This window comes from Lynx canadensis, chromosome D2 (genome assembly GCF_007474595.2).
Source record: "Lynx canadensis isolate LIC74 chromosome D2, mLynCan4.pri.v2, whole genome shotgun sequence".
In the NCBI taxonomy this organism is placed as follows: domain Eukaryota; kingdom Metazoa; phylum Chordata; class Mammalia; order Carnivora; family Felidae; genus Lynx; species Lynx canadensis.
Genome location: NC_044313.2, coordinates 80,481,815 through 80,503,582, shown reverse-complemented (window position 1 = coordinate 80,503,582; position 21,768 = coordinate 80,481,815). Strand labels below are relative to the sequence as shown.

The 21,768-nt window shown below is 44.2% G+C and overlaps 1 protein-coding gene across 2 annotated transcripts in view; it reads right to left on the bottom strand.

Annotated features, from left to right (window-relative positions):
• ASAH2 (N-acylsphingosine amidohydrolase 2) overlaps positions 1–21,768 on the bottom strand; it is a 101,170-nt gene that overhangs the window by 29,390 nt on the left and 50,012 nt on the right. For both annotated transcript variants that reach the window (XM_030335450.1, XM_030335448.1), the window contains 5 exons: positions 16,610–16,786; positions 15,250–15,377; positions 14,023–14,100; positions 3,515–3,635; positions 1,594–1,719 (listed from right to left, as the gene is read on the bottom strand). In XM_030335450.1, coding sequence (XP_030191310.1) covers positions 1,594–1,719; positions 3,515–3,635; positions 14,023–14,100; positions 15,250–15,377; positions 16,610–16,786 — 630 coding nt within the window. The remainder of the gene's footprint in view (positions 1–1,593; positions 1,720–3,514; positions 3,636–14,022; positions 14,101–15,249; positions 15,378–16,609; positions 16,787–21,768) is intronic.

Here is a 21,768-nt window from a genome sequence, read left to right as displayed (position 1 = left end):
TGTACTGTGAGCTTTTTCCCACATTCAATATTCCAACACAGTACAGTTTGTTAGTACATAATATTCTACTGCAAACAGGTACCATAATTTATTTAAACGTTTCCTCTCTGAATGATGGAATTCAACAAGTAATCTTGAAATCGAATGTGAATGAATGATGTGTGAACATTTTGCAAAGGAAGAGTAACAAAGGAAGACTTTCTATACCAAAATGGTAATATATAAGAGAAAACTCTAATTGTTACGCTCTACTACCCATTGGGTAGAATTGATGGGAATAAAATAGCCCAGAAATGACATTTAATACAAGTCATATCACAGGTGACATGTTCTATAAACACAAAGAACAAGAGCCCAGAAACTACGATCTGCTTCTCACGTCAAGGCAGAAAAAATCTAAATGAACGTGGCAGGGAAACAATGAAATAAATGACGGTGTGGCCTAAATAAAGCCATACTAATAATAGTAAGTCTTTAAATCTTGCCACACAGACCTGTGTTCAGCCCTAAAACAATTTTAAAGACAACAAAGCAGGTGGAAAACTCGAATCCCAGTCCCACTAAAAAAATCAACAAAGAAGTTGTAAAATTTTGTTCGTGAATGTGTGGACAAGTATATAGGAAGAGGTGGGATAGTGGTAACTTCCTGGGAGGGGGGAGAAGGAAGGGAATGAAGAGGAACTCACTTTTTACTGCCCTCTAGGTTTTCCATGTTGTGTGAGTTTTGACAGCAAGATTTGTTGTTTGTGACTTTATTTTTATTTTTTAATGTTTGTTTGTTTATTTAGTTAGCTAGTTAGTTAGTTATTTCTGAGAGAGAGAGCACGAGCAAGGGAGGGGCAGAGAGAGGGGGAGACACAGAATCCAAAGTGGGCTCCAGGCTCTGAGCTGTCAGCACAACCCAACACAGGGCTCGAATTCATGAGCCGGGAGATCATGACCTGTGCAGAAGTCAGATGCTTAACCAACTGAGCCACCAGGCATGCCAATGTTTATTTAATTTTGAGAGGGAGAGAGCAAGCATGAGCAAGGGAAGGGCAGAGAAAGAGGGAGACACAGAATCCAGGCTCTGAGCTGTCAGCACAGAGCCCGACGCGGGGCTCGAACTCACAAACTGTGAGATCATGACCTGAGCCGAAGTTGGCCGCTAAACCGACTGAGCCACCCAGGCACCCCTGTTGTTTGTGATTTTAAAGAAAAGAAAAAAAAAATGTTGATGTGTTTTGTGTGTGTGTGTGTGTGTGTGTGTGTGTGTGTGTAATGCTGTAGACTTCACAAGTGAGAAACATCTCAGGCAAGCAGTTTCTGGTACTAACTTGTGATATCAGAAATGCCAAGGTGAAATGTTTCAGACTGTCCAAGTTTGGGCAAGGGTATTTCATCTCTGACATTTACTAATTGCCTCACCATTCAAAACACTTAAGAGTCAATCCAATAGAGAACTAGAATTTTATCCAATCGAAATTTAGTGGGTGCTCCTGAGAGGTCAGTAGGCCTGGGTGCACTTGGGGAGAACACAATTATAAGTTAATGGTGAATACTTAAAATGCACATGAGATGCAAACACAAAGATCTCATGTCATAATTACCTACCCCACCGATGGGACAAGAGCTATTGGCGTTATCACAAGAGTCTCCTGTGTTGACACAATGCGGGCCCAGAATATTGGGGGACACATCTCCGAGGTTTGATGAAGCAAAGGCTGCTACATAGGGTCCCTGCCAAAAGAAACATCCAACTGCCTTTTATTCTTATTTCCCACAATGAATTCCATTCAAAACACAAACATTCCATCCACTCTGGGGAACTCTTCAAAACCATTTGAGCACAATAAAAGGAGGAGGTAGGACATTCTGAGAAACTTTGCGAAAAAATTCACATTGCAGTCAGCATACATGTTATCACGCTCATGATATTCCAACGATCAATAAAGCTGTTTCAAATAGGAGAGTTTCAACTCTGTGCCACAAACAGAAACATTTTGACAAGAAACACAGCATACAACAACACAGTATAAAATGCTGACTCATCAAACTCCTTCCTGGTATTGTATCTGGAGCTGAGAGGTCCCTTTCTCCTTGAAAAATAAATATCCCTACTGGCTTAAAAAGAAAATATGAATCCAGATGTTTCTGTGGCAAAACTGAACCTGAATATAGCATTCACCATCCAGATCTACCTCCGTGTATCTTTTCTTTTAGCTCTTCAGCCTGAAGTAACAGCACATAACCTTTTTGAATGGTGTAAGACTTTAACCTCAACCCAGCTGATCTAATTCTACCTTCCATGACTTCAATTTTCTTAGGGAAAGAAATAAGCAGGTATTGGAGATCATGTGTCTTTTTTTTACACCAAAAAGATAACTTATCTCAAAATGCCCCCAGCCAGTGATCATAAATGGGAAGTTCCTTTCTTTTCCCTAAAATGCACGCTAAAATGAAAAAAAAAATAGCATTTTATCAGTCAGGAGCTAAAAGATCACTATGAATGTTCATGGGGCTAATAACTTTGGTATCATTGCTCTTTCTAGATATTTATCCTAGTCAAGGGCTTGGGGTTCTTATCGTCCTATATTCTTTGGCATTTGGGACTTGGACCTTAGGATCCAACAGAGCAGCCCTCCCCCCCCAACCACTTAGCTATCTGTAGTCAGTAATTGACACAGAGCTGAGGAGATTTCTGAGGCACATGGACTGAGTTCCGGCCCCCATCTCTGATTCCATCCCTCATTGCGTTTCAAAGTTACCATAACAAGTCTGGTGGGTTAGGGTTGTTTCTCCCTTGGGGCTTATTAAAAGAAAGTATGACGTGGGGCGCCTGGGTGGCGCAGTCGGTTAAGCGTCCGACTTCAGCCAGGTCACGATCTCGCGGTCCCGCGGTCCGTGGGTTCGAGACCCGCGTCGGGCTCTGGGCTGATGGCTCAGAGCCTGGAGCCTGTTTCTGATTCTGTGTCTCCCTCTCTCTCTGCCCCTCCCCCGTTCGTGCTCTGTCTCTCTCTGTCCCAAAAATAAATAAAAAACGTTGAAAAAAAAATTTTTTTTTAAATAATAAAAAAAAAGAAAGTATGACGAAACTCCTTAAAAGGAAATTCGCCATTAACAGGGAAATCTGGACCGCAGAAAAGATTCATCACCTGTCCCCTCCTCATTCAGGTTCTTAACACTACTCAGAAGGTACTTAATACTTTGATAGCTCTGAAGAGAAAAGTTAACATCAACCCGGTTGATCATATTCCCAAGCCGATCAAAAAGTATCACGTATTGCAAAAATCTTGAGCTTGTCCTTCCTTCTCTTAACTAATTGCAACTTTATGATGTCAGCAGCATTTGACACAGTCATTGTTAATTTTTCTTCCCCTCTCAGGGAGGATGGAGAATTCTTTTTATCCAAGCATATTAGTATGTGACGTGCCTGATGACACTTTACACTGAAGATGTGAATCAGCTATTCTGAGCATTGTACAAATGAGGATCTAATGAATTAAGATGATGTTTTCAATGACCCAAATCTCACCTGTCCAGGTAGATATCCTTTGTTCTTCTCTTGCTCAAAAAGGTAAGATGCATAGCCCATGTTGTCACTATTGACAAGGTGATTGGTATTGTTCATGCTGACGGGGTGGATGGCAAACCAGCTGTAAGAGAAAAGGAGCCCTCGGCTCAGGAAGAGAACCAGGTGATGGAGTCAAAACAATGCCTGCGAGCTTTGGTTTTCTCCAGCAGGAGAAAACAAAACAAAACAAAAACGTTTTCAACGGTAGGCCTTTCACATTTAGGTTATTTCACTGATGATGAGCTTAGCTTACGAATAATATACTCAAAAAGTCTAGGCATTTACGTAAGTCAAAAATACAAAACTAAACGGTCAGCGATCAGACGATATGCCTAAAGCATTGTGTGGGTGCCGACCTTGTCCTTCAAGACAGGTGCTCATAACAATGATTGAAGTCAACCCTATCTAATTCAGAAGACCTTTACGGAGACCCTGCCGTGTGCCCAGTTCTGAACACACTGAAGCTTCCTTACACCCAGGGTCAGACAAAGATGCAAACAAATGGCTTTAGTACAGTGTGACAAACGTTATAAAAAATAGGCATAAAGTGTTTGGGGACCACAGATGACTAGCAATTAATTCTTAAGGGCATTCCAGGGGGAAGGAACAACACAGTAAGCGCACAGAGGTGTGAAAGAGGCTGTTATACATAATTTGATGTTAGCCGTATGCATAGTAATACCTGTTTAAGTATAGAGCCACAACGTCTACAAACTAATTTCACATCTGTTACCGTACTTGCACTTCACAACGGCCCTGGAGCCCAGGCAGTTATGACCTCCACCCGGCAAGGTGTCTCAGAGAAGCAAAATGGTAGCTCATTGGTCATAGAGGACCAAGACTAAAGTTGGGGTCTTGGGACACCTTGTCCAATGGCCTTTGTAGGATCGAACCTCCACGTGGATAAAAAAGATACAGAATGGAAGGCTGGAAAGCAAATTAACTAGAATGAATGCTCAAGAAAAGAGAGATGCTAATTCATGAACTTTCAGGCCCATGTAGGATTTGTAAAAAAAAAAAAAAAAATCTTTTGTTGGTTTAATTCTTTGCTGACGACTCTATAAAACATTTCAGCTTACATTCCTACCTAAGTAATATAGCTCACAAAGCTGAACATTTACTTACTGACTAGGGATGTTTTTAAACATCAAGGTCATCATTCAGGATTCAGTTCTCATTGCCCAACAGTTGTATACGTAGGTCAGAGATGGCCAGCACAAGGCCCACGGGAGCTGGGTAGGCAACACGGATGAGTTCAGCTGGTTGGTGCCACGGGGACCGGTGTGGACTGTGGATACCCGGAGGCACTTGCATGGGCCTAAAGACTCTACTATGGGTCTACTAAAGACTCTACCGGAGGCACTTGCATGGGCCTAAAGACCGTAGCCTCTACTATGCGGCTGCCAAATGTTGCCTTATGAGAGCAAGCCAGAGCTTCCAGATCTTTGATAAATCCATGATTTTGCAAAATATTTATCGATTTATGTTTCAAGTTTATTTACTTATTTTGAGATAGAGAATGAGTGCACATGCGTTCACATGCACACGTGCCTGCCTGTGAGCAGGGGAGAGGCAGAGAGAGAGGGAGAGACAACCCCAAGCAGGCTCTGTGCTCAGCATAGAGCCGGACTCGGGGCCAAACCCACGAGCCTGGGATCACGACCTGAGCCAAAATCAACAGTCGGATGCCTAACCGATGAGCCACCCAGGCACCCCTCGATTAAAAAACTCTTGAAGAAGTAAATGGCATGAGAGGAAAGGGGTGAAGTTTGGGCAAAATGGCTGAAGGGGAATGGGAGGCACAGGTTTGCAGTTAGGGAAGGGGTACGTCACGGGGGTGGAAGGTGCAGCCCAGGGAACAGAGTCAATGGCAGTGTACCAGTGCCCTGTGGTGACAGACAGGAGTTCCGCTTGTGGTGGGCATAACACAAGGCACAGAATCATCCAGTCTCTATGTTGTACACCTGAAACGAATATAACAGTGTGTGTCCACTACGCCCAAATAAAAAATTTTTTTTAATTAAAAAAAAAGAGAAGAAAAAAATTTTCATGAAAAAAGAAAGAGAGAAGTAAATAGCACAGAATAAAAGGAGGAGAAATCTTACCGATTAAGAGACTTAACATACATAGCCAACAAATGGAGTTGGTGGGCAGACTATTTGGATGCTGATTCAAATAAAACAATTATAAAAAGATCTTACTGACACAATCAGGGAAAACTGAACACAGACTAGGTTTTAGAGCATATCAAGAAACTATTTTTCATTTTGTTGGTTGGGATCATGGGTTATGGTTGCATTTTTTTACGTTTTTCCCTGATAGAGATATACACTGAAATATATATGAGTGAAATGATTTGCTATCTGGTGTTGGCTTTTAAAACTCTAGCAAAGCAAGGGTGGCTCAGCCAGTTAAGCGTCAAACTCCAGCTCAGGTCACGATCTCCCGGTTCGTGGGTTCAAATCCCACGTCACGCTCTGTGCTGACAGCTTAGAACATGGAGCCTGCTTCACATTCTGTGTGTGTGTGTGTGTGTGTGTGTGCCCCTCCCCCACTCGCACTGTCTTTGTCTCTCTCCAAACATAAGCATTAAAAGAGAAAAATTAAAACTCTTCCAAAGCAAAACAAAAGGAGAGGAGGGATGAAACAGAGTGGCAGAATAGTGCTAATTACTGAAGGTGGATAATAGTTACATGGAAACTCAAAGACTAATCACTCTAAATTGGCATATATTTGAAAATTTCTATAATAGTGTTTTTTTTCATGTTGGCATCCATTTAGAATTTTTTTAAACAGTGTTGAACAAACCAATCACCAGCCTATGAGCTAAATTTGTTCCCCAAGGTATGTATTGCCCCCATGTAAAGGAACAGAAGATTAGGTTAAAGGTGGTTCTGAGCTCATGCCCTAAAGTTACTTGCAAAATTTCTCTCTTTTGAAAAAATCCTTATACTAGTTTCCTTTTTGCGGATATGGGTTTGTCTCCTTCTCCTAAAACTCAGGTGCTAGAGAAAATTCTAGTCAACTAGTGTTTTCCAGTTAGTTGGGAGTCTGTCTTTTTACAGTTTTACTCCATTTAGTTTGGAAGGAAAATGGGGTGGTGGCCATGACCTTCCCACGGCTCCCCAAGCAGAACACTTCTAATATGATTGCCCTGAGGTCAGCCAGCTTCAGCCAGACTGCAATCTCTCTAGGGCAATCAAAGGAAGCCTGTGGAACAATTTTATCAACATGGACTGTCATGTCGCTCTGATGAGGTGAGGGATTTTATACACAGGATCTCATTTCATCCTAAAAGCATGCTTGGAGGCAGATGTTATCATTGTCCTTATTTTATGGCCAAGGAAACGAAGTCTCAGAGTGAGCCAGTAAGTAATCTGACCAAGGTCACACCCGTTGTAAGTCAAGAAGCAGGTCTAAGAGTCCAGGTTTGTCAGACCACAGAGCCCAAGTTCTAATCTGCTGTGGGATACTGGCTCTGTCCCCTCCGTTCATTCACCTGCTCATTCAATACACAGTTAACTTTGATTCTGTGCCAGGCACTGGAGACGTGGAGGTGAGCAAGGCATCATCTTGCCCCTGAGAAATGCTTGGGAGAAGATGCGACATCTGAGCTGGGTCTTAAAAGAGGAGTAGGGACTCAGCAAAGGGATCACTGGAGAAAACTCATTTGTAGCAAAGGCATCAAGATGGGTTTAGAGGACGGACGGTCATTCTGGCCACAGTGTAACGGATAAAGGCAAGGAGAGATGACAATTGTTCTTCTCATTCAACCAACATGAATTTGTTAGCAGCAAGAGTGTGGTTGGCATCGTGTTACGCGCCAAGGAACACACAGGGGGATCAGGTGTGTTCTCTCAATCAGGGGCCGACAATAATATCTGTAGAGAAAGCAATTGCTGAGAATTCTAGTCTGCTAATTAGACTTGAATTCGTATTGATTTCATGCCTTTATGTTCATTTATTTTAGGCCTTGGAAAATTAATTGAATTTGCCTTTCTCTACAAAACTGAAAAAATAAGCATTCGGAAAAGTGATGTGAATCTCAGAGTGAGAAGATGCTGTATTTTTCCTCCTCTGGCCTTTGAGATATGTGCGATTAAAATACCAGGCTTGTCACAGCGACCAAAGTGCGATGGGAACAGATGAGTATTGTAAAGATATGCAGAAAGGTCATCATTTTAATATAAGAAAGCGGCCCTCACAATTTATTTTATCTGGTCCAAACAACATTCTTCCAAGCAAAGTTCCAAAGAGCGAAGTTAGGTCGAGGTAATTTCAAAAGAAGTAAGAGCACAGATATAAATGGATAACTAACGTCCCTGTTAATAAACATTTCTAAATAATGATTACATCACAGCTAAAGCAGGGCCATGCTGGAGTCAGCATAATGTAATCAAGGTACCACGGAAGGTCCAGAGATTTGAGATTTTATCCTACTCCATAGCCAAGTTAGTTAAAATTTCCTAGTCTCTGTTTCCTAGGGATGAAAAATAATACATCTTGACTATGCTCTGTGAATCAATAAACAGCAGAGTAATATAGAATATTATAATCATTCTCTCCTCCTGGGTAATTGAGGAACTTTCTAGGACCTCTTCATTGGGACACTATGCACTTCCTACTCTGAAGGAGAAAAGAAAAGCCAAATGCAAAATCGAGCTTCTTGAATATTCTAAAAGAGTAATAAACCCACCCCAAGTTCTATTCTCTCAAACCTGGGCCGCCATGTCCAGCATGCAGGTTGTGCCCTGCACAAAGATGAGTTGCAAAGGGAGTAAGAGGAGGCTGAAATCCAACCCCCACTCAGCTCACGGAGCTAAGCACCTTGGCCCAGAGAAGAAAGTGCTTTTGTAAGTTGTGCACCAAGGTCCTATGTGCTAACTGCAGCCCTCTCCATCCCACAACTATATGGTCAATTAGTCTTTGACAAAGCAGGAAAGAATATCCCATGGAAGAAGACAGTCTCTTCAATAATTGGTGCTGGGAAAACCGGACAGCAACATGCAAAAGAGAGAAGCTGGACCGCTTTCTTATACCACATGCAAAATAAACTCAGAATGATTAAAGACCTAACTGTGAGACTTGAAACCACAAAAATCCTAGAGGAGGACGGACACAGGCAGCAACCTCTTTGACATCAGCCATAGCAACTTCTTACTTGACACGTCTCTGAAAGCAAGGGAAATAAAAGCAAAAATGAATGTTGGGACCTCATCAAGATAAAAAGCTTCTGCACAGCAAAGGAAACAACCAACAAAACTAAAAGACAATCTACGGAATGGGAAAAGATATTTCCAAATGACATGTAAGAAAGGCTTAGTATCCAAAATACATAAGCAAGTTATAAAAGTCGACAGCCCCAAAATGAATAATCCAATTAAAAAAGCGGACAGAAGACACAAATAGACATTCCTCCAAAGAAGACCTCCAGATGGCCAACAGACACATGAAAAGATGCTCGGCATCACTCATCATCAGGGAAATGCCGAGCAAAACTACAATGAGACGTCACCTCACACCTTGTCAGAACAGCTACAATCAACAACACAAAAACAAGTGTTGGTGAGGATATGGAGAAAGGGAACCCTCCTGCAGTGTTGGTGGGAATGCCAACTGGTGCAGCCACTCTGGAAAACAGTGTGGAGGTTCCTCAAAAATTGAAAATAGAACCACCCTACGACCTAGCAATTGCACAACTTGGTGTTTACCCAAAGATTACAAAAACATGAATTCAAAAGGATACAGGCGCCTGGATATTTACAGCAGCATTGTTTACAATAGCCAAGATATGGATGCAGCCCAAGAGTCCACTGATAGATGAATGTATAAAGAAGATGTGATATATATATCTATATATATGCATATAAGATACATATGATATAGATATGATATAGATAGATATGAGATATATACATATATGATATACATATATGATATAGATATCTATATATAATGGAATGTTACTCAACAATAAAAGAAGAATGAGATCTTGCCATTTGCAATGACCTGGGTGAAGCTAGAGAGTATAATGCTAAGTGAAATCCGTCAGTCAGAAAAGGACAAATACCACATGATTTCACTCATATGTGGAATTTAAGAAACAAAACAAACAAGCAAAGGGAAGGAAAGGGAGAGAAAGGCAAAGCAAGAAACAGACTCTTTTTTTAATGTGTATTTATTCATTACGAGAGAGAGAGAGAGAGAACAAGCAGGAGAGGGGCAGAGAGAGGGGGAGGCAGAGAATCCCAAGGAGGCTCCAGACTCCGACTCAGCGCTTGAACTCACAAACGGTGAGATCACAACCTGAGCTGAAATCAAGAGTCGGACGCTTAACAGACGGAGCCACCCAGGCGCCCCAACAGACTCTTACCCATAGAGGACAAAATGACAGTCACCAGAGGGGAGGTGGGTGGGGGATGGGTTCAACAGGTGATGAGGATTGAGGAGGGCACTTGTGACGAGCAGCGGGTGATGTATGGAAGGTTGAATCACTATATTGCACACCCGAAACTAATGTTACACTGTATGTTAACTAGCTGGAATGTATATAAAAATAAAAGGCTTACAAATAATTCTCAATCTTCCTTTGGTTTTTAGCTCCATTATCACTTCCTTAGGGAAGCTTTTCCCAGTCTCCCTGCCCGGGTCACATCCCTTTAAGACAATGCTATGCACCTTCCTTTCTTGGCACTTAACCCAGTTGTCATCTTACACATATTTCAAGGACTGTTTGGAACCTCTTGTCTCTACCAAGAGATTATAAATTCTCTGAGGGCAACAACGCCATCTACTTTTGCCCATCAGTGTATCCGTAGGACGAGCTCAGTTCATGACACATATATTCTACACCATTTAATACATGAGTAAATAAATCGATGATCTCTGGAGAGAAGAGGTTATATCTGCATCTGAGAAATATGGAAATTGAGTCTCTGAGAACTTAAGGGACTTGCTCAAGGAACACGGGCGTGGGTATTATTTGATTCCTGATTTCAGGGCCAGGAAAAGCACCATTCCAAGGACTGGGAAGTCCTGCGTGGTGCCCAGTAGGTTTCCGGTGTGGACTCGCCGAATGAAGAAATGAAACCAAAAGTGAAGGTAGGAAAGAAGAAATTGTGGACCTCAATATGGTTCCCAGCATGAAGAGAACAGTCTTGGCTGCGACACTGGGCAGGCCACGTCACCTACCTGGCCCTTAGCTGAGCTGTGAGGCAGATGACACCCATGTTCCTCCAGTCAGAGATTCTAGGCTTCCAAACTCCTCATGCCTTGGGATTCTGCCTAACAGCAGGCACCTACATCTGGTGGCTTAGTTACTCAGCAGCCCAGATTTGGCTTTATGCTTTGGATCATTTTTAATGCATTCAAAGAGCAATTGCCACTATGCAACAAGAGGCAATTGCACGAGCAATTATGTCAAGGATAACATATGGTGGCTGCAAAAACAATAGCAAGTTATTGCAGGGTGTTAAGCCTAGCAGATGGAGGAGAGTTGCTATAACCTTGACGGTTGGCCCTGGGACTTCCAGATATGTTATATAGTTATATGCGAGGAAGCCACGAACATCTGGAAGAAGGACAACATTTTTTAGTCTTCCATGGGCATCGTTAAAGGATTCAGAAACTAATAAGAGGGAATCACGGACGATCTCAGTCATTCAGCCAAGAGTTAAGTGGAAACTGTAAGGAAAAAGGCTCCTTCTCCCAGCGAATGTGGAATTCTCTAACTCGTCAGAGATACATGTTTGTATCCTGACTGTCTCCTAACAAAATGGCCCACCAAAGTGCCCCACAATCTGGAGCTAGCTCACCTTTTCGGATTCCTCTCTCACCCCCTCCCTGACATAGCCCATTATCTGGCCTCCCAGCTCACTGTCTTTTCATGACTTCTACGATGCTCTCAGGTATCCCTGCTACCTCCTCCAAGTTCCCACAGCATTGATCGATGGCCAGGTGGCAGCACTGATGGCCATCTGATGTATGTTGTGATTACTTGCCTGTCTCTGTCCCCTGCCCCAATCACCCCATTAGTCTGTTAGAGCCTTCGAGATAGGGACCATGCCCATCACAACACATACCCCAAGCACACATTTAGAAAGTCCACTGTGTTTGCCCCTGGGTGGCTCAGTCGGTTAAGGGTCCGACTTCAGCTCAGGCCATGATCTCACAGTTCGTGAGTTCAGGCCCCGCGCTGGGCTCTATACTGACAGCTCGGAGCCTGGAGCCTTCTTCAGATTCTGTGTCTCCCTCTCTCTGCTCCTCCCCCGCTCACACTCTGTGTCTCTCTCTCTCAAAAATAAATAAAAGCATTTTTTTAAAAAAGAAAGTCCACTGTGTTCAACACCAGTTGGCAACTAATCAGTAGATGAATTCACTATAATGGAAGAATAACTTCTATCATGTCAACCCACATAATAAAGTTTATTTTATCAGGGAGTTTTTAGTGACCTCACTTGACACCCAAAGAAGTAACTCCAATGCTAAAAATGTCAAACATTCAGGGCCGTCCGGGGTGGCTTGGTCACTTAGGCATCCGACTCTTGGTTTCGGCTCAGGTCATGATCTCACAGTTTGTGAGTTTGAGCCCCGCATCGGGCTCCGCGCTGACAGTGCAGAGCCTGCTTGGGATGCTCTCTCTCCCTCTCTCTGAACCTCCCCTCCTCACTCTCTATCTCCCTCTCTCAAAATAAATAAATAAACATTTAAGAAAATACATAAAAAGAACGTCAAGCATTTTGAGGAGCCAACAATGGAGTTCTTAGAAGTAGAATGTTATTCTGCTTACCATTTAACCAAAATAATAAAACTCTTTTCTATGCCAGACACAGAGTAGAACTTTGCATGTATTATGTCATTTAATCCTGAAACAGTCCTGTGAGGCATTATCATTCCCATTTTCAAATGGAATAGTTGAGGTGTAAGTAGGTTAGTAAGTGGCAAGGCTGGGATTTGAACTCAAGTCCTAAAATCTACCCCTAAAACCAGAACTCCTCACCACCGTGCTGTTCTCCACCTGGCTACAGGGCCAGTACTGATCACAGTCCTTAATGTTTTCATTCACCTCTTATTAATTTTAATTAATTATTAATTTGACTTACATAGACCCTTTCAGTTAAGTATTTCATAATCCTACCTGATAGGCCCCTACCACCTTTACTCACGCTTATTATCAACATTTTAAGGACTCACTTTATCCCTCACTTTTAAAGTCAGAAAATTGAGGGGTGGCTCAGTTGGTGAAGCATCCGACTCTTAATTTCGGCTCGGGGCACGATCTGACATTTCGTGAGTTCGAGCCCCACATCGGGCTCTGCTGACAGTGTGGAGCCTGCTTGGGATTCTCTCTCTCTCTCTCTCTCTCTCCATCCCTCCCTCCCTCCCCCTTCCCTGCTCTCTCTCTCCCAAAATCAATAAATAAACATTTAAGAAAGAAAGAAAGAAAGAAAGAAAGAAAGAAAGAAAGAAAGAAAGAAAGAAAGAAAAAGAAGGAAGAAGGAAAGGAAGGAAGGAAGGAAGGAAGGAAGGAAGGAAGGAAGGAAGGGAAAGAAAGAAAGAAAGAAAGAAAGAAGAAAGAAAGAAGAAAGAAAGAAGAAAGAAGAAAATTGAGCCACAGAGCAGTTAAGTCACTTGGCCAAAGTCACAAAGCTCATCACGATGACAACACAGAGCAAACCCAAGCCATTTAACTGTAGCTCCCATGAGCCATCATACACTTCCTTCAGGCATCCTCCATCACTTGGACGTCTGCGCATCAAGGCACCTGGGGCTGTTACCCAGCCAGTCAATTCCTGAGTCAGTCCAATTGCAGGGACAAAATTCACACACGAATGCAAATGCCTTCTTTATGAAAAAAAAAAAAAATCCACACGTCTTCTTACGTATAATCCTGAACTAAAACCTGTGCCAGGCTGTAATTTCACCTCATCTGCTTCCTTCAGGTGGCCTCAATTCTGTTTCCATCACTAATTGGCATCGTCCTACATTAGACTTGACTTCATTCTTTTAGGAAAACACAGTTAAATCATCTCAAACCCATAATCATTTAGCCTGGTTGGTCAGATAGTTTTCTCATTTTACTAAGAGATAACGGTCCGCCATCGTAGAAATTCCACATACGACATCTTGATAGAGTAATAAGCACTGGTATTGACTGAATCCTTATGTCATATCCCAGATGCTACACTACACTTCTTTACCTGAATCCCTCATTTACGTCATCCTTTAATTAGCGCTGTTTTCCAGGTAAGGAACCGAGCCCTGGAAAGCTGAGAACCTTGCCCCAGGATCTATGGTTGGACCCAGATGTGTCTGACTCCCAAGTCTGGACTCTTAACTACTCAACATATTCCCAGCCGCTGCTGCCACTATTCTAGTCTCTTCCTCCCACGCCCCCCTCCCCGTCCCCACCTCCATGATTAAGGAAAGCTATCCAGACAGGAGAAAAGCAAAAAAAGTAAACAGAGTACCTGATAAGGCCCAGGTCAACTCCATTCAAATCTACCATTTTTAGGATGATCATTTCTTTGTCAGTATTTGAAGAATACCTAGTCAAAACAAAGAAACGCAGTCACTTCTATGTTAGTTAGAGCCTGGGCTTCTTGTATGACCAACAGTAGAAGCTGACACAAAAACTAAAGCCAAAATGCCTTCAGTGAGCGAGGTTTCCTGATGTGCTATGGTCTTACGAACCACATCCAGGACCTCAGTCCTCAGCTAAAGAAATGGCTTGCAAATAGCATCACACTTAGTGGCATTAGGTCAGCCAACTGGAGATGAAATTGACATCTTTATGTAATGGTCGTGATCTTATAGAACATACAGGTGTTTCTTAGAAAAGGGATTTGTCTTTGAAATTTCTACTCCGGTCAAATTTTCACGGAATCTCTTAAACATAGCAGGGAATATGCAACATCAAAACCATCCCTGACCTGTAGCTTCAAGCGTTCTTTCATGGCCTTTCAAGGGAAATCGGATTATGTTTTCTAAAACTCAACTCCTTTGAAATGGATGGAAAAATACGCAGACAAATGTAAAATGCCAGGTGGTCAGGTTGAAAGTGAGATATTATTTCACTGTGCCACAGCAGTCAAGGGCTTCTCTCCTGTGGCAAACCTGGGTCAGCACTTAAGCAAACAAACAAACAATCGGCCTTAGTTCCATTCCATTGTGCTAGTTTTATTTATTGTTCTTTGTTCCTGCTTCTTTATCCTTTTATGTCTTCTCTCTTGCTACATTCTCCTGGATGGAGACGATTTCGGCTGAACGATCTAACAAAAAGAGCTATTCATTAATTTAATAAACACGTGTTGCACACATTTTCATCTCCGCTTTACAGAAGAAGCTGAGAGGCAATAAATTACTATAAGTAAATCACTGAAGGTCACATGACTAGGAAGTGATAAAGCAGAGATGGAACCAGAGTCGTGCCCGATTGCAAAACTGGGAGTCCTTCCAACATTCACGCTGACCCCAGACGCCAGCAGAGCGGGCTGATTGGTGCACGGGCTGGCGTGTGTTACCACATTCACTTTTTATTTCTGCCAGCCTTAGATGATCAACATGTTTTAACTTTACTTTAGCTTTACTACTCTTTCAGGATCCCACCCCATTCCTTGAGTACCAACTGCATCCTTAGATTTTTGTTGCTGATCTCTAAAGGAAACCCATGATTTTATTGTGATAATGCCCCTCACCTGGCTCGCTCTGACGGAGGATTCCAAAGGTAAGAAGAGGGGCTTCGGTTGATCTGTACACCTTCCACGTTTCCTTTGTTGATAAAGATTTTGCCTGGTTTCATATTTTTGTGCGCCATCTCAATGCTCTGTGGGTTAGAGTGAGAGAGAGAGAGAGAGAGAGCCAGTTGTGAATTTGGACATCCTGTTGGATAAGGATTTAGTCAACAGAAACAGAGGAGTGCTGTGGACAATTTCCTTGGTCTCTGAGCTGCCCCTGCTATGGGACAAGAGCTAGAGAACCACACGGCCAGTGTCACTCGGGGGCACACAGATGGCCTCAAGGCTGAGACATAAGAATTGCCGTGACCTGGGAAGGTCACTTGAGTGTCTCAGAGCCGTTGAGTCAGGCACCGTTCGCAGGTTCAATTGGCCAAACCGGGAGCGACTCCCCCCGACCTAGGACCAGGATTTGTTAGCTTGAAGGTGTCCCACCCTCCTTGTCCTCTCCCTGCCCTCAACCTCTGAGGCCAAGTTTTTCACACTTTTCTGACTCAAAGCCATCATAAGCAAAACATTTTTCATCACAACTTAATACACGTCGACATATGTGTGCTAAAACAGAAGCTCACAAAATACACCCTTCCCGTATGTTTTGCACCATGATAGGCTCCGATCTGTTTTACTTTAGTTCTGTTCATTCAATGCTTCTTGCAACCCATGGAATTGACTTCAGGAAGGCAGCCATGAATTACCATCCACGGTTTGGAAAACATCGTGGTAAAGACATTTCTGCCTTTGCCGACTGGGTCGCCAGGTTTGGGGGGGACTTCATGAGACAAAGTAGAGAGGGACTAAATCTAGAAGGGAAAGGTATGAGGGAAACATGAGAAAGGACCCTGTGGGAGGTAGTAATAAGCTGCAAGATGGGGAGAGAGGAGAAAGAGGCGCCCAAGCCAGGAACACGGAAGACCATGCCGTCTAGAACTCTCAGAGAGGACGTGAGAAATAAGGGCGTGTGTTTATGAAGTGGGTCCCCTGTCATGTTGTTTGGGAACTAGGAGGTGAGATTGGAATTACTTGCAGTGACTCTTGGTTCCTTGATGGCTTCCTTTTTGTGTGACTTTGCACACAGAACAGACGGTAGGGCCCTCTCAGTTGTAAGGGTGACATAGGAAACGTCTGCTGTCCCTTTGGACACCTGCAGGAGGCTCATTGCACGGAACTCGCCCCTCTCAATCAGTCAGTGCCTCGGAGACCAGAAGCTCCTGGGGAGTCAGGAACGGAGGGGGCAGGTGCTGAGACTGCTCAGGGCAACATCCTATAAGGACTCTCTCCATATCACAGCAAAGGGCAGCTCCCTCTGGGGCCTTTTGCCTACCTTCACGATGCCAGTGACCATGTACTCAAAGGTGCGATTGCTAAATCCTTCACTGGCGATTACAAACACAGTATACTGGAAATACCCTCCTGGCCCCGAGTGTGTGTGAGTGCCACTCAGGATGACGTTGTCTTGTCTGTACAGGGAGCCATATTTACTCTGCAGTCTGTTCAGGACCTTCAAGAGAAAAGAAAAAAAAAAAAAAACAGAACTAAGAAGAGGGATAACATAGCAACTCACTATGGAAAAGGCTCCAATGAGTCTAATCAAGGATCCCTATCAATGGCACCCCTGTCGAGTGGCCCTTCACTCGGTGCTGAAGTGTCTCATCGTAGGCACAACTTCAACAAAACCAGTAACCATCAAGGCTAACGTTTCGTAGACTCTCACCGTATGCAAGCACAGTGTTAGGCAGGACACACATTATGTTATTTTAAAATCTTTATAACGACCCCAAGAGGTAGATGTTTTTTTCAATGTTTGTTTATCTTTGAGAGAGAGAGAGAGAGAGAGAGAGAGAGGGAATAGGGGAGGGGCAGAGGGAGAGGGAGAGAGGGAGAATCCCAAGCAGGCTCCGTACTGTCAGCCCAGAGCCCCGTGCAGTCTCCATCTCGTGAAGTTGATGACCTGAGCCAAAATCAAGAGATGGATGCTTAACCGACTGAGCCACCCAGGAGCCCCAGAGGTGGATATTCGGAACCGCATCGTTTAGCTAAGAGCACTGAAGTGTAAAGAAGAAACATAATTTGCCCACCGACCGAGTAAATGTGAGAGCCACGACCTGGGTCCACATCTCTCTAACTGCAGAACCAGTATGGTTTGCTATTCATCGTTCCACACGTGCTATTACTATCCAGGCACTAGGAGCGATACGAGGTTAATATCTGAGCACTAGGAGTATACGAGGTTCCTACCCTGATGGAGCGTTTATTCTAATGAGGGAGAAAGGTAACAAGCAAAGAAGCACGTGATATGGTATCACACAGTGATAAGTGCTCTGAAGACAAATGTCGTTGAGTGGGGAAAAAGAGTAAGGGGTGTCAATGAGGAAACATCTTTCCAGAGAGGCTGCCTTCCACCCAAGAGCGTAAGCCGGTTGAGCAACACCAATGGAAAGCGTCCTGGGAGCAGCAGACAGTCGTGCAAGGGCCCCTTGCCGCCTCCCTGCCCAAAATGAAGGACTCCATGCTCCCTGACATATACCGTCACCCTTATTGGTCTGGGGGCAGGCAACCGCGGGGACCTAAGGACACCCCAGCCACCCTGTGGGGAGGCCCATCGGAAAGGAACCATCTTGTCAGCACTAACTCGCTAGCCAGGCGGGTGAGCCACCTCAGAATAGTAGACCCTTCGGCCTCAGCCAGGCCTTCCAACACCCGCAGCCCCAGCCGACGCGTGAGTTCAACCCACGACACGGAAGTGGGCGTGTGTGTGTGACTTCGGTTCTAACCTAAGTCGGAATCACCCAGCTCGGCCTCCCTGGGATTCCTGACCCACAGAAATCCTGAGCGGTAATTCAGGACGACTGTGAACATCTAAACGCATGATAAGTGTGCTCATGGGGTCCAGACGTATCACGAAGACAATGGAGAGAAAAATCCCTGGTGCTGAGAACCTGTTTCTGATTCTGCTTTAATCAGCTTCAACCTGATATTGGGTGTTATTGTGGCTTCCTTGGGAAAGATGTTTTGACTTTTTTTTTTTTTTTTTTTTTTTTTTTTTTTTGCGTCAAGGGGTGCCGGGATGGCTCAGCTGGTTAAGCATCTGACTTTGGCTCAGGTCATGATCTCAGGGTTCATGAGTTCGGGCCCCACATCGGGCTCTGTGCCCGATGAGCTAGAGCTAGAGCTCACTAGCTAGAGCTCACTTTGGATCCTCTGTCTCCCTCTCCCTTTGCCCCTCATGGTCTTTCAAAAAAAAATAAATAAAATAAATATTAACAAAAAATTGTTTTTCACTTTTTTTTTTTTTTTTAAAGTTTATTTATTTTTGGGACAGAGAGAGACAGAGCATGAATTGGGGAGGGGCAGAGAGAGAGGGAGACACAGAATCGGAAACAGGCTCCAGGCTCTGAGCCATCAGCCCAGAGCCCGACGCGGGGCTCGAACTCACGGACCGCGAGATCGTGACCTGGCTGAAGTCGGACGCTTAACCGACTGCGCCACCCAGGCGCCCCTGTTTTTCACTTTTTAAAAAAGTTTTTATATTTATTTATTTTTGAGAGAGAGAGAGATAGGACGTGAGCAGGGGAGGGGCAGAGAGACAGGGAGACACAGAATCTGAAGCAGGCTCCAGGCTCCAAGCTGTCAGCACAGAGCCCGACACGGGGCTCGAACCCACACACTGAGATCATGACCTGAGCCGAAGTCAGGCGCTTAACTGACTGAACCACCCAGAAGCCCCTGTTCACTTTTTTTAAATGTCAAAAATCATTAAAATGATCTAGCAAAAGTGTCAGACCCAAAGCGACCTTCCTCAACATAAGATACCGTCAGTTAATACCCGGCACAGTAATGACAGTGCATTTACGGCAGGGATCGCAAATATCACTTACGTCACACACTTAGTCCCGTCTATTGGTGGTGGCTCTCAGACGCATGGTGTTGAGAAGGATCCTGAGCCCAAACCTGGGCTTAGCAAGAAAGAGTGCCTTTTCTGATTAGCAACGCCGTCTGCTCTGCGTGTGGCACAGGCAGTGGTAGGCTGATCAACCGTCACATAGCGGGAAACGAAAAGCTCTCATTTGAATCGCTTGTCAGTTTCTCTGGTGTAAATACTCCCTGCCCCAGTCAATTTCAAGCTTCCAAAATTTAACAACGAGCCCCCCCCAAGCTCTTGAATATTTAACAGCCAGCCCTCATGAGCTGGTGCAAGATGGTCCCAGAACACGCTTGGGAAGCGTGCAACTTACAGGCTATATACTTAACCCGCGTAAATACAACCACCAATCTCTTCTATTTTAGGGGAAGAGCTACCCCACCCTCATTCTACTCGTGTGGTCATTGAATGAGGAACATCTTATGAACAGTGTTGCCTCATTAACTAATCCGTGTCCCACACACTGATTGCTAGGTTACCACGTCCATATACACAATCCTGTGATGCCAGGCAAATGTGAAAGGAACTATGACATGACCAGACCAACACCCTCTGACCAAGTAGCCTACATTCTCCATCCCAGTAAGTCTCCATGTTGCTCCTGTGTGACCCAAATCCAGACCACACTCTTCATCACCCTATGTCTTCTTCTAAAACAGTAATAACTCCACTCATGAAGGAGAAGCCCATCGCTAAAGGGGCACCATGAAAGCTCGACTAAAGGCTGCTCTGAAAAGCTAATGTGCTCACAGTTCTGTAACTAAGACAGGAAGGTAGCAAAGAGAAAGAACTTCTGGTCAACCTTAAAGCTCTCCTAACCCCATCCCATTTTTATTCCCAGAGAATGTTAGGGTTTTAGAGCAAGTGTACTTCTTTGGGCTTACACAAGAATCGAGGTCTTAGCAAGAGAGAAATTATGGGGGCATCTGGGTGGCTGGGTCGGTTAAGCGTCCAACTTCAGCTCAGGTCATGATCTCACAGTTCGTGAGTTTGAGCCCCACATCGGGCTCTGTGCTGACAGCTCAGAGCCTGGAGCCTGCTTCAGATTCTGTGTCTCCCTCTCTTTCTGCCCCTCCCCCGTTTGTGCTTTGTATCTCTTTCTCTCCGTCTCTGTGTCTGTCTCTCTCTCTCAAAAATAAACATTAAAAAAAAAGGAAGAAAAATTATGGCACTCAAATTTTAAAACAAAAGAGAAAGACCACAAACATCTCCCAAAACTTCTATCCTAACCTATATGCTCCAGTGTGAATTCAGACCCATGGAGCTTCAAGAAAAAGAAAAGAAAAACTCAATCATCTAGTAACAACGTCTGCCAGCAGCCATGGTAAATAGCATGTTACCTACTTCATGAGGAGGGGTGTTTCAACAGAATGAAGAAGTTACCTTAAGGTCTACAGCTCACCTCTGTGTTCAGTTTCCATTCAGTTTCCTATTACTGACACACCTGGGAACCTGCCGCAGAAAGACCCGGAAAGCCCCTCTGTTCTGCCCTGTCTCACTGCTCAGAGATCTTCCAGAACCTTCATTGCATGCTGGAAATGTCATCAGTCCTCAAAGCTGAGGCTGAGAACCTGCCTAAAACCAGGTATTATAAGGAAGCGGGAAGGCAATTGTTGAGCTACATTTATTCCTCACACTTTCCCTTGGGTTAGCCTGGGATAACAGAGTGGGTTCATTTAAAGGCCTTCCCACCGGGTCTCAGATTACACGGGGAAAGTAAAAATAGGAAGGGATGGTGAAATGGTGGACTGTCGACTTCACAGCCTCTGCAGTCCAACACATTAATCCCCTCTCCCCTCCCCATTCCACCCCCAAAGTCCACCCCTGACTCTCCCATTTCTTCTCATGACCCCACCATATCCCCATGAGAACCATCTCCGACCCTTGAGAAAAGTGGTAAGCGTCATGGTAACAAGTGTGGGCACTGGCACCGAGATGCCTGTGCATCCACCCAGCTCCGCAGACAAGTTCCCTGATCCCCTGCAGCTCGTGTTTGTTTCCCAACCTGTCACATGACATAATGATAGCACCTGCCTCCTCCGGTTGTTTGGAGGATTGAATTCATTAATGTACGTGGAGCCATCAGGCGTGACTCATCGCGGGAACTAGGCAAGTTTTAGCTTTTATTTTTATTCATTCTCAAACCTCATTTGCATTTAAGGTGACCTCTTACTACCAGGTAGCCTCACGGCCACCGCACTGACTGAAGACCTTTGTGCGAGCCTCACACGGTCCAGGGGAAATGTCCAGGCAAAGTTGACATCCTTCCCACGAGCTTCCCTTCCCTTTCCAGTTCGTGCAGCCTTCCAACATGTTGTAAAACTCCCCTGTGTTCAATCTCCTCTGTTTGAAATACCGAGTGTGATTACCATTTTCCCAACTAGATCCTCACCAGTAGAGCCTTCGTATTAACTTAGCAAAGCTGCCAATTTGTGTCCTGGCCTCCAGCCTCAGTCTATTTCATGAAACACTGCTGTCTGATTAATCATTCTGAAGCAAAATTAGGTTTGCATTACTCCTCCACTCAAAAGTTTTTGCAGAAGCCCCATCACTTAACAGAA